This window comes from Papilio xuthus, unplaced genomic scaffold, assembly GCF_000836235.2.
Source record: "Papilio xuthus unplaced genomic scaffold, Pxut_1.1 DF827542.1, whole genome shotgun sequence".
Lineage (NCBI taxonomy): Eukaryota > Metazoa > Arthropoda > Insecta > Lepidoptera > Papilionidae > Papilio > Papilio xuthus.
This window is the reverse complement of record NW_013531107.1, coordinates 2,386,217-2,400,599: the sequence shown is the minus strand read 5'-3', so window position 1 is coordinate 2,400,599 and position 14,383 is coordinate 2,386,217. Positions and strand designations below refer to the sequence as shown.

Genomic DNA, 14,383 nt, shown 5'->3' with positions numbered 1-14,383 from the left:
TTGTGAAGGTAATTTTCTTTAGTAAATTAAGTTTTCTTGATCTCTCAAAAGAAGGACAAGTTGCCTTCGGAGGTTCACACGAATGGTAAATAATAATGCTGTAACCCAAGCCTTGGTTACGAATGAATTTGGACAAAATGCTAATTATAATAGCTCTTATTAACGTTATTGAACTCTTAATTCCTTCAGCGACAAACTAATTCGTAACAAGACAGTATTTTGTTTCATATTTTTATCATCAATTTCTTCGACGTGGATGTTTATGGATTACTTTTGTTCCAAGTTTTTTTGGAAAATGAAGGAATTATCAGCGATGAAATGAAACGTATGTAATTTAATCGTAAAAAAACTTTATTTTACACTTTATACAATATTTCTTCTTATTCCTTTGTGATAGAAGTAGGAATTCTTTAAAATATTTATAACGTGATTTTATTTTAATCTAACAAGAAATAAACATACAGAATAATTTTATCTTGTTTTAAAACGAGTAAAACAACAGTTTTGTTTCATAACATGAAACAAAACAACTTATAATTTTGTAAATTACAATTTAATAATTGTTACATTGGCAAAAGTTAAAAAAGTCGTTATTAGAAACGATTTATTGGATTGATTAAGTTTTGAATTTTAAAATTGCAATTTATTGTAATGTAAGGACAAAAGTTAGTTTATGTTTAATATAATATAATTAGCATTTTGTTTATTTATTTTAAATAGCGATTTGTAAAAAAAATTGCAACATGAGTAGACCATAAAAAAAGTGAAATAAATTAAATTTACAATGAATTATGAAAAATATGTCTTTTAAATAATTAAACGATACTGTACAATTACCTTAACTCTTGAATTACGTATAACAAACAGATTCATTCACATATAAATATTATAATACTTAACTATAACTTCGTATGAAAGGGACTTTTTTTTTGTTAAAACACAATAATTGAAGCCAGTGATTTTTTTAATTATATATCGTCAATAATTTATTTCTAGCCTTATATAACCTTCATATTTTAATAATAATCATTGATTAATATTAACAGAAAAATGCCCTTTCAATACTTAAACTATCACGTCTTAAAATTAGGCTTATATTAAATGAACTAGAGCCTTCTTTGATAGCCTTTCGAGAGACTGAGCCAAATATGTGTGGGCCAGCTGACTTGTAGCTTCTCGCGCTCCGCCATCGCGTCTTTCTTGTACAGGGTCCATTCGTTGCGGGTTATTGTAGACCGAGGACCCCACGTTGATTTGGGACGGAACGATTGTTTCAATGTCTATAAATAAAATATTATTATTGAACAAAAATAAATTAAAATCAATTGAACCTAACCGTGGTTTGCCAACTGAAATACACAGAGAAAAACATTACCCTCGTATTAGTTAGGATATAAATTAAATTCATAGTATGTGTTTGAATTCAACTCACTTCGTAGAAATTTCCAGTCCTGTTCTTGTACATAACTGCGATTATACCGATAGGAACGAAAGCGACGCCGACAAACAGCATGAGGTAACCAGAAACTGAAAGTATAATATATCGTATTAAGCATTATGTAATATAAAAACTATATTTCATTTCTATCTTTCACCGAAATTAAGTAAACAGTTATTGTGTGAAAATCATTAGATAACTAAATTATCGTATCTATAAAGGTAGAGAGATATATTGAAAAGAACACGCGTACCTGTTCCAGCAACGGGATAGTAGTAATCAGTACCAAACACCAGTTCGTTGCTCGTCGCCAGCGCGTATACGAATACGACTATCATCATTGCGGGTGTAATTAGACCCCAGCAGAATCTCCAATACACAGATGTCTTGATGCCCAACATGAACTCAATATCTAGACATAAGTTTTCAAGACCTGGAAATATAAAAATATGTGTTACTACTATCATAAAATTATTTGAATGACGATTTTCCAAATATTTAAGGTTTGGTTTTTTTTTAATTTGTGAATGTAAAATAATTAATTATACCGAATAATTTAGAGCATACATATGTTACGGGCAGAAATTAAAGCATTCTAGTGATGATAAGATGAACGGAAAACTATTTAATTTTATCCTAAACTTTTATCATTATTACAATGCTCCCTTGTAATGAATATCGTAAGCGTTGCTATAATATAATTACCATAGAACCAGAAGACGCCGATAACTTCAGCAATTGCACAGAACAAAATGAGGAATGTGCCACCGTAATGGTCGACCATTTCCAAGATGTACTGACCACCCTGTTAACAAAAATAGTACAAAATATTTGAATTGAGGCATTTTTCATAATATGACGGTGGTCAACCAGGTCTAAAGATTTTAATAACATTTTATGAACGTATTTCCATCTTCATTATTGTTAGCTTAATACTTAATTTTCTTCGACTTTATGAAGTGGTGTTATTAATGTTATAGAAAAATAACTTATGATGTGATTTAATAAATAAAAAACTACGGACCGGTGTAACATAGACGAGACCGACAAGGAAACCAGCGGAGCAACTGAAGGCTGACATAATGATGGTGGGAACCCTTGGGAAGGAGTCGAGCAACACCGTGTTGATGGTCGACAAGAGAGCCACTGCGGACCCTACGCCCAACACCGTCATCATCAGGAAGAACAGCACAGAGAACAACTGTAAAGATGAAACTTTTATAAGTAACTTTTATAAATAATTCTTAATACTTACAAAGTTTATTGTAGGCATTTACAAAGATAGTTTCTAACAAACATTAAAAATCATCAATTAAGAGTAACTCAGACTCGAAATCAATTGTACAGTTTACGCAGTTAGATAATTTTTTTTTATTAGTGTGATTCTAACCTGTGGCTGGAAAGTTTTAGCAATAGCATCAGGATACGATATGAACGCTAGACCCGTGCCTGCCGTGCCGACCACGTCCTTCACTTCTTGCTTTAGTACGTACGCCAGGTTGCCAAGGATACCGAAAATTGTTATACCCGAGAGTAAGCTAGTGAATGTGTCCAGGGTTGTGACAATCATAGCGTCTCTGGAATATAAATTATAATATTTTTATAATTTCAAACTATGCGTAAAGAGAAAATAGTCGTAGTATACGCATAAAAGGCTTAATGTATGATATACCTGTATACATTTTGTCTGAATCCGTTGTAAGAAGAGAACATAATGATAGCTCCGGTGCACACAGATAGCGAGAAGAATACTTGAGTCACCGCTGAGTACCATACCTGGAAATATACAGCCAAACTTAATTCTCACCCATAGTATTTAATTATTTGAATTAAAAATTGTACGCCGGGCAAAAGTTGGAAGGGGAGCATTAATTTTGAGGCACACGGGCTTTTAACAAAAGTACGTACATTCCACTTTTTACAGCTACTTAATTTGTATAAATATATTATCAGTATTATAATTATAACTTATGACTTACGTCGAGCTCAAGAAGCTTATCCCATTGTGGTGTTACGAAGAACAATATACCATCGCCGGCTCCGGGAAGGATTGAGGTACTGAAATGTTATAGCAAACATTATTAAAACGAAATAAGGTCTAAAATATTTTTTCTTCATTTTTAGTAGTTTAAGGGTTACTTAAACTTTACTAAAAGCAACGCTAAGTATGCAATTAAAAACTCTAAATGTGGCATTTATTAATAACAAACCTGATGAGAAGAATGATCATAACGACGTAAGGGAAGAGAGCGAGGAAGTAGGAAGCCTTGCCTGAGCTCTTCACTCCGCGAGCCACGATTAGAAAGATGATGACCCACGATGCAAGGAGGCATAGCGTCAAGTACCATATAGGAGCACCTGGACATTTAACGCATTGTTTTATAAAATGTGGAAATTAAAGAAAATTATTAACTACCATGAGCCCTTAGTTACCAATACGGTTACACTTGTTTAGTCGATTATTTTGTCACAATATTCGTGTAACACACAAAAGATAAAAAGAATGTCAAGGAGGCTTTATTGCTTATTAAGTATTACATTTGTCTTCTTATAAATTTAAAACATACTAACCAAGTCCACCTTCAATTCCGTCACTTTGTTGAAGTACAGTTTTTCTGAAATTTGATAAATTATTTTAATATCTCAATTAAAACATGTTCGAGTTAGTTTACTCCACTATCTAACACATATAAAACATGTTGCCATATTTATTCTCCTTAGAAAGGCTGAGATAAGATGTTTAACACTTGTTACGGCAATGACAACTTACGAAAACAACAAAATTCTTTCGACTTACACAAAGTATAATTCAGCGCTGCTTGTCGAATGTTCCGTTAGAACGACATTCTCTGTCAATTCCGATGGCACGCAGTTCAACCATTCCGGGGCACAGATGGCCCAAGGTAGGGTAGATTGGAAACTCATTGATAGATAGTATAAACACAGAGCTATGATGGACACATAGTACGACAGAATGTATCCGCATCCTAGTGCTTGAGCGTATCCGGTACCTAAAACATTTATAGAAATCTTAATAACTGCGCGTTTTATTGATTAACTTAATCTAACGTCACCTAGGCTCATATACAATATTAAGTCAATATTTAAGCACAAGAGAAAAAGAAGAATAAATCAAACAAAAAATAAACCATTCGTATCGTATACTTATGAAAATTTAATTTTTATCATAATGTCTAAGTGTTGTTTCTTTGGGCTATTCAAACTTAATCGATGTTGTAAACATGCATTAATCGTATTTAATGATAAAATTCTTTAAAATATTGATCTGGTAATAATATGTTATAATGATAATTGATCTATAGTTATTATTGTAATCATTTATTCAATTAGTCTATTTCCTGTTCACATAAACAATCTAATCAAATAGGTATATTTTAATACAAGTGGAAATTTACACTTAATGTCATTTGGTATTAAACGAATCTTAAAATCCTTGGAAGAGACCTTCCATTAGTACTCCTTATCCAATTATTGACACGGATTAGTTCATTGCCCCAGGAAATTGTATTCAGTTTATCAAATATGACACTTTGTTAGTATTCGTTTTTGTTTTTAAATTATATACAAAAAGGGGTACATCGGTATAGGCTGACCTATGGAACTTTGAGCTGACATAAGAAAAGGACTGAAGTGAGAAATGATCGTTCTAGAGGACGAAAAGCTGATGCAGCATACCAGCATAGAGGGGGGATAAGAAAATATAATGATTAAGAAAATTAAACACAAAACAATACCTTTCATAGCTGGCGTCATGGACCAAACTTTGATAGAATTTCTCGAGCTGAACTGTCCTAGCACACCCTCTAGATAGTACATTGGTTTGCCAATCAGGATGAGAACAATGATGTAGGGAATAAGGAAAGCTCCGCCGCCGTTTTGATATGCGACGAACGGAAACCGCCACACATTGCCCAAGCCCACTGAAGTCGCGATACAAGACATGAGAAACTCCAGCTGGTTACCCCACATCGCTCTCTCCGGTTGATCATCTTCCTCGTCCTAAAAGAAATAGCTTCATTTTATTTGTTTTAAAATTCATCATAACCACCACTTTGTTAGCTCCAGTTATGTTAAGTATATTAGTTACGGTATGTAGACAATAAATTGAAGTCCAATTTAGGGAGGACATAGATATTGTTACGTTATTTTTTTATTTTCTATGTGAATTGTAGTTATAGTAGGTTAATGAATAACAATCATTTTTTTCTTTCACACTGAAACCTGCTTTATACGATTTAGGAAAACGGAAATACATTAGCGACTTCGAGAGCATATTATTAAAAATAATCAAAAATTCGTTATTATAGAAATTATAAAAAAACTTTTCCTCAAAAATATTACGAGTTATTTGTATGTTCTATTGCGCCTATAGTTTAACATTCTTTTGTTTATAGAAAAAAATCTTAATCTTGGATTTCATTATCGGCCGATTATTCATTTTAACCTGCAGATAAAATAATAAGAGGTAATTTTACAAAAGGATTAACGGATCATTAATATCATGCAAATACAATCTTTACTTTATATTACTTTCTGCGTCAGTTCTTTATCTGCTTTTATATACTTTTAGCATCGGTGTCCATTAAGCCGATTGTATTTTAATATTATTATTTGTTGTTTTTCGTATAACATACTAACTATCGCCCGCGACTCCGTCCGCACGGAATTAAAAAAAAACATAATTAGTAGCCTATGTGTTCATCCAGGCTATGTTCTACATCTATGCACAATTTCAGCAAGATCTATACAGGCGTTCTGGAGATACCTTCAAACAAACATCTATCTATCTATCCAAACATTCGCATTTATAATATTAGTAAGATTGTAGTTGTCTCTGTTTTGTCAAAGATAAAGTAAGGGATGACGATATGTATTACAAAGAGTCAGTACAGTTCTGGGGTCAAACCAATAAGTACAATATCAGATTATGTTATAAGAACTAATTGCTCTCACCACTTTCTCTTTTCCTTCTTCTATCGGTTTATTCATTTTATCAGGCACCGCACTCATATTCTTCTTGTCAAAGCCGTTTGTTATTGGCGGCAACGTTTCAGGACTGGGATCAAATCCCTTATTCATGTGATCTTCACTCTGCAATAATAAGCACATTTTAACCATATTTTTTTTTAACTCGTAAAATAAGTAGCCTAGACACAACGTTTAAAAAATATACTTTTCGGGACAGAAAAATAGTCGATCGACTATCTAAACCTATCTAATTTAGTTACTCTTTAAACTTGATAATATATTCTGAAGAGATTGTTAGAAATTTTCCTCAAAACAAAATTGTTTGTTTACACATAAACATGTGTTATGGACTTGTTATTATTGTTAATACGCTAGCACTGATAGCATTAATCCAAATGATAAAGCTCCAAGCAACAACATTGCCTTCAATTTGATTACTTTTGTACATCAAAACAACGACTTTTTAGGCTCCTAGTACACGAGGCAATTTTGATCTTCAAAACACGGCGATTTTAGTCGCTCAGCGACGAGCGTCGTCCATAGGCACGCAGCGCGAAAACTAGTACTTCCGTTTCGTCGCCGTGACTTTCAAGATAGCGGAGTAAATCTATATAGTTGACATTTAGTAGCTATGTAGCTGTAGTGATCGAATATAAGACTCACGTAGACGGTTCTACGTTGCGACGCAAGTATACAATATAAGTTTCGAAGATTTACGTTGCCTTGAATACGAAGAGGTACAGTTTAGAGAAAGATTCACAATTTATTACCACGACAGCACAACTCACGCCGGTAACAAAGAGTGTAGACAGAGACTATGGACCTGCACAGTGCGCAAACCAATGTGCGAAAAATAACACTAAAACTTGTAGAAAACGTACTTAACAGTTGTTACTAAGTGGAAGTTAAATTTCACATATTCTATTAGAATACATATTTAAATTTCGATATGGCTGAATATGATAAGCCCCACTGTATCTTTATCCATGATGATTAAAAAATAACGCAAAGGTCATCTTGTCAGATAATTGAGTAGAACGGAAAATTTGAAAAATGAATACAAATTAATATAGATAACTAAATAGCAACGGAAATGTGTATTATTAAAAATAAAGTCTTATTTTAATTAAGGATTTAATCATTTTTATTTCGAACATACAGGTTCTTATAATTATTGTATTGGTATTTACTTCTAATATGTAAATCATGTTAACAAGTTAAGTTCAGACAACTTGCATATACCCTTGTTGTTTAGGAAGCTATTATTCTTTTTTAATTAAATTGCCATGGTTTTATATCTTAAAGTAGATATACTTTAAAACTACGTTTTATTTTTTATTTGGCATTAATGATAATTGATAATAGTAGGTATGTGTATAGATGAAAAATCGATAATTTGATGTATTGATTATTTCATGGTCGTATTTAATTACCATTGCTTCATATATTTGAATTGTCAATACCAGTGTGATGAATGAATACCTAAAGTAATCCTGTTTATTCAATACTATTATTATTTAGTAGATTATTTTGCCTTTTTCAATATGTACCTATTATAAAAAATAATCAAGTAATATTAAAAGTTCCAACACTTTATTTGTTAATGCTATAACTTCCTAAGTCGGCGTACTGGCGGTCATCAGACAGTTGAAAGACATATAATAGATCAACTACCGCAAATTCTTTAATCTAAATCAAATAAAAATTGACTATCAATGTTGTATTTTTATTTTATCAAGCGAAATCTTAGAAAGTAACCTAAGTATCCCATACAAAATGCCAATCCATATTCTCGGTTTCCTGTGAGTTCAAAACTTGTAATTACAATGTCATATGTCTCATTTTCTTTGAATCAAACAGACATAACGATGTATTTGTATATGTAAGCAGATGTTTCGACTATGGAAGCTTACAGGGAAACTCAACTAAAATTGATTGATTGGTGTTCAATCATTGACACATTGCATATGTAAAGAAAATTAGCGAAATGACTCGCAGATCTACTCAATTTCTACCTGCACAGAGTTATGATTGGTCGGTCTGCGACTCGTCGCTGGTTAGTATAGTTATAGTACATCGCATTGAGCCGTGAACTGACAATCTAATTGTTGAGCCGCAACTCAACGATTCAAGTTGTATGTGAGCTGAACCTTTAAACCGGTTCAGAGCTGATTTACACACTTCTATAGGTAATAGATATGAATTATCAGAACATACCTAGACTAACAAAGATATGTAGGTAATGATCATAAATCATTCAGATTTGCCTATCAATTTAATCTGTAGAGAATTCCAAAGCAGTATCATGACTGATTAGGGTAAAAACTGTTTTATTAACAACCTTGTGATAGTCAGTCATTCTTCGGCTAAACTTTTACGATATATTTTTTTGAGGTCGGTAAAAACTTTATTGACAATAGGTAAATAATTCATTCTAAAATTATATTTATTGATTACTAGCTGTCGCTCCGTCCGCGTGGATATATAAAAAAACTTAATATATAGATAAGTTAAATAAAAAGCAGCTCTTCAAGGAATAAATTCGAAAAAAAGAATAAATAGTATCCAATGTCCGTCTCCTGGCTCTAAGCTACCTCCTCATCAATTTTCAGGCATATCGGTAAAGCCGTTCTTGAGTTATAAATAGTGTAACTAACACGACTTTCTTTTATATATATAGATAACTGAATCTATTTTATTCATCAACTAATTTTTAATAAAAATTTATTGTATATAGTAAAGTGTTATATAATAACAAAATAAAGATGTTTAAGTTAAGGCCACAACTTAAGGAAACAAACTTGCGAATTAAGTAAAATGTTAATTCAAAAGAACCTTAACCTTGGATAATGCACTTAATAAAATACTTGTCATGTGGAATTTCCGATTTATTTAGCTTTCAATAATGCAAAGTTGTATAAATACTATAATATTTTTTACTTATCTCCATTTACCGAAGATTATGTAGTTAAATGATCTTTTCATATATTTAATAATAAAACACAAAATGTAATTATTGAGATGACAAACGTTAAATTTGAAAGCCAATTTTAAAGTACTATTTTTCATTATTATTATATTATTTACTATCTGATATTCTGTTATAGTTTAATCTTCTTACTTCTTACTAGTCTTACTCATTTTACTTCTTAACCATATTATATTATAAATGTGAATGTTAAGATGGATGGATGGATGGATAGTTGTTTGAAGGTTACGGTTGAACGGATCTCGATGAAATTTGGCATAAATGTAGAAAATAGTCTGGATTAACACATAGGCTACTTATTATGATTTTTTTTTAAATTCCGCGGGGACGGATTCGCGGGCGACCGCTAATCTAATATAAAATACAATTAATCATAACAAAGCAAATAAACGAAGCTTGACAAAAAATACTCGTCATCAGATTGATGACGTTATCGCTGTTATCTATATTAATATTATAAAGAGTATTTGTTTGTTTGTAAAGGGCGAAATGGACTGTTTTAACCTAATTTGCCTAGAGTTATTACAAGGGCAGGTTAATGATTTTTTTTATATAATAAGGTGGTAAACGAGCGAGGGGCCACTTGAAATCGCTGAAATAGCGAAGCGACCGTTGCCCATAGACATACGCAATTGCATATGCGTTGCCTTTAATCGACGAAGGAGAGGATGCACAGAAAGAAAATATTTTCTCTTCCCATGCAACCTCTCATCCGGAAAGTCCACTTTCACTTCCCATCCTTTTCTTATAACAAAAAGGGTGTGAAGGGAAAGAGGACTAAAATTAGGCCTCCGGGACGCACACTTTCAGACGAAACGCGGAATTGCTACCACTTCACGCCTGTCTTCTGTGTGGTCGTGGTATCACCGGGCGAACCGGGCCAATTCGTGTGAAGATTTTAAAGTGGGCTTTACCACTGTTATAGTACTGTATATACCAGTTATTATAAAATAATACGAATTTCACGTTTATTTGAACTTACTATTGCGTCTTTTACATAAGTTTGTACAATATATTCGCAAGCATTATTACCCAGCGGTATTTCGTTATTGTTATAAGAAAAATCTAATTTTTAAGAATCTGATAAGTACAAATTAGATGTTTTTATGCGATATGACTAATTAAAACGTAGTCAATATGTAAATTTCAATTAATTTAGATCCATACCAAAGATTTAAAAATCTACCGATAATTTACTGTGTTAATGACTCAAATATATAGAGCAATGATAAAATGACCATGAAATAATCAATACGACAAATTATCGATTTTTCATCTTTTGACATACACATACCTACTATCATTAATTATCATTAATGATAAAGTAAAATAAGACGTAGCTTGAAATTCTACTAAGATATGAAACAATCAACAATCGCAATTTACATAAAAAATAATAATATACGGCAAGAAAAACTATGAAGGTTAAAGGTTATATTAACTTTTTAAACTTTACTTGGCGACATGATTTACACCAATAATGACAAAAACCACTATGTTAGTTATAAATATCATTAAATTTTTAATTAAAATTCTACTTTATTTTTTAATAATGCAGATACTGTTGTTTGTTTTTTATATTATCTTCATTATTTTGTAAACAAACAATTTGCGTTTTATTTAATCTAAAAAAAAACTTACCATGTTTTCAACAATCCTAAACTTCTTATCCTAGTAATCTTAACTTGAAATACACTAACAAAATTATATACTAATTAATTTAATAGAGAAAATATTATAAATAATTTGTAAGATGTTCTTCCTACTCGCGCCAAAAACGGCAAGCGAGTGAAGCATTTGTTCTTGTCTTCGATTAATTTATACAAAAGTTATCGAATGCAAAACGTCCGTGCACTGCACCTCCGTTTGCAATCACCGAATAAATGATAAAAAAGTTGACTAAGTACACTTCTTATTTATCAAAATTATACGTAACTTTGTAGATTATTGTGTAGTTGATTAATCTGTTAAAAAAAACAATTTTGTATGTTTGTATCATCAGAGGATATGCGTAAGAAGGGGGTAGACTCGGATATGACGGCTGATAGAGATGTATGGAGGAATAGTACATACTGTGCCGACCCTCGATAGGGATAAGGGCAGGTTGATGATGACGTATTATTCCTCAACTGTAGATGCTTTATATCACACCCACGTGATAGATTTTGAAGAAACTTTCTTAGGGTATTCGTAGGATACCAAAGCAAGTTTGCATCAGGAAAATAATAACACTAACCGTGGGTTTGAAAAAACGTTAGTGAGTACTGTAAGTTTATTTTTAACTAAATACATAATTGATACGTCACCTGGAAAAATTCATCAGCTATTAATCAAATGATATGCGACCTTTTTAAATGTTAAACTTATACACATTATTTAGTTGGATTAGACTATTTGCGATTGGAACTTCACATTTGCAGAGAGTACAACCATTTTGCTGGTATGAGCAATTTTTCGAGTTATACGGCGTTTTATACATTATACAATGTTGGTTTATTTTTCCTGTAAGTATTACTCATTTTCAAGTTAAATTTCATTTAATCTAATACTAAATATTGATTAGATGATTTTTTACCAACAGTAAACTTTAATGTACACCCGTCGTCATAAAACAAGGAAGGAAAAACAAATATGGAGGCATACTATTTATGTTTGTGCATTCTATTTTGTTTTATCCTCAACGAAGTTATAGTGATACCCGTGATGCTTTTCTTGCTCGACTTGGCGGGAGTACTGTCGTGCCCCTGGATGAAAAGGAAGAGAATAGCGCTGTCAGGCTTTTAAGCCTCCATGGTTATACAGCCGGAACGAAGTCGACTGTCGAAGGGTTTGAAATGTTTTACGGCTTAATACCACGATAACTTAACATGAAACAATTGATGAATGTGTAGTAATGTGTATAATATGCGCTGTTTGAGATATGAAAATTAAAGAGGCAAAGTAATGTGTATTTATCGACATTAAGGAAGTTGTTCACAAGGTCCTTATTCTTGACCTAGTAAACTTGAATCCCTTTTCGTTTATTCTCAAGTACAACGCTGTAATTTAATCTGCGTTTCCGCAAAGAAGAACAGTTTGCGAAATTTTGTTAAGGACATGTTGATTGTTTAAATTGGAAATAAACTCAAGAGTTTAGAGAACAATTATTTTGATCACGAATTATATAACGATATTTACTTAACATATAAATTGCGCATTGCAACTGTGATAATGGTGGTATCTATACTTACATCTACATACGTAATATAAAATCAGAAGAACTCTGTGTTGTTGCGCTTTCAAGTTTTGTAGTATCGTTCAATTCTTGGATTAGCTTTTATAGAGACGCTTGCTTCTTGGCGGCTGAAAATCTTCCAAATCAAATTTTACGTGTTTATCAAACTATTTGATAATGTGGGTATTTGATATTGTTTGAAGTTTTTCTTCATATATTTGATGAAAATCATGATCAAACATATTGACATACAACTCGAACAGTTTGATCGAACACCTTGATCGTTTTAGATGTCTTGAATGATATATCTGAGACGGGCACACGGCCACGTATTAATTTGTGAATATTATCAATTATCTATAACCAATAACCCGAATTAAATTATTTTATTTGATGAATATGATAAAATTTGATAATATACCACGCTTGCCACGTGACAATATACACTTATCTTTCGGATGGAATTTTAGAAACGGATCTTCGAACGATTGGTATACAGCCTTCGGAAATACCTTCAAAACTTTAATCAGCAAAGGATAGTAATATTTATATGGGTTTTAGCTCCACCTGAGAACAGTGAATAACATAAAAGAAACATATATCGATGTGTTTCTTATAATCTCAAGATTATAGTGATAATATAATTTAATGGTTTCTAAGGGGACAACACCAATAATTCGAAGAAATATCATTTTGTTTGAGGTATAGTTCGAACGCTAAGGAGAGTTGTCGCATAAAATATTCGAAATGCTTATATACTTTAATTCACCGAGATGTTCATTTTGGATATGATTACTTATAGAGGTAATGCGACTTTCGACGTTTAATGGCGTAAAAAAGTAATTAAGATAAAACAAAATGACACGTGCAATCGTTTTACTGATATCTGACTAATCTTAATTTTACAATTGCGAATATTTGAATACAAGAATGGAAGTTTGTGAAAAGATTTCTATAGATCGGTTCTACGGATCTCGATAAAATTTGGCATAGCTGTAGGACATAGTCTATAAGAACACATGGCTACTAAATGTTTTTTTTTTTAATTTCGCGCGGATGAAGTCGCAGGCACAGGTAGTCAACAATAAAACTGCGAGGCTTATCTAGTTTTTTTGTAGTTTGTAGATTCTTTCGTCAGATTCGGACGTCGGACAGCTGGAGCAAGGTGACTTTTTTTTAGTCACTAGGAAAATTTAATTCGTCATATATTTTATCGCTATCAAAACTTGTCGGAAGTAGCTAATGCTCCTGGAAAGTAGATCGTTATTGGCGCTTCGTGATCTGATAAATTTAATTGTAATTAAATTGTAATAATTGTTATTATAATAAGTTTAAGTTTCAATTATCGTGTATTTATCATTCTAAACTTTAAATCATTGATGATCTTATCAGAATGATTAATGACCTTGCAGAGTCATAATTTCTATTGCTAACATTGTATGTGAATAATTTTTTATGAATGTTATAATTTGCACCGCGAATTTTAACTTTAACTTTAATTAAAAAAAATCCTTAACAAAAAAAATACTTTCTCTTAGATGAAGTGATGGAAAACTGACTTTATGTAGCTTGAAGCCCGATGTGACATAAAAATTGACCTACAGAAGCTCAAAAAATAAATTGAGTTGACGCTGACTCTTTCAACTGTTTGACGAAGTGAATTTAAGTGGAGTCGAATCCCAAAGTAAAGATAAACAAATGGTAATAATAACATATTTATTAAAAGTTTTTTTTATACAACTTTAAACCGCTT

General features: G+C 31.9%; 1 protein-coding gene across 1 annotated transcript; it reads right to left on the bottom strand.

Moving 5' to 3' along the window:
• Positions 1 to 794: 794 nt before the first annotated feature.
• On the bottom strand, positions 795 to 11,261 carry LOC106119158 (sodium-dependent nutrient amino acid transporter 1). Its single transcript, XM_013314053.1, has 14 exons — positions 11,058 to 11,261; positions 6,413 to 6,550; positions 5,194 to 5,458; positions 4,236 to 4,449; positions 4,010 to 4,053; positions 3,649 to 3,796; positions 3,418 to 3,496; positions 3,111 to 3,214; positions 2,829 to 3,015; positions 2,463 to 2,639; positions 2,144 to 2,243; positions 1,692 to 1,871; positions 1,433 to 1,527; positions 795 to 1,280 (listed from the first exon to the last, which is right to left on the bottom strand). Exons 1-14 carry the CDS (start codon positions 11,058 to 11,060, stop codon positions 1,107 to 1,109), a joined length of 1,908 nt encoding a protein of 635 aa, XP_013169507.1. The 5' UTR covers positions 11,061 to 11,261; the 3' UTR covers positions 795 to 1,106.
• Between the last annotated feature and the right edge of the window lie 3,122 nt (positions 11,262 to 14,383).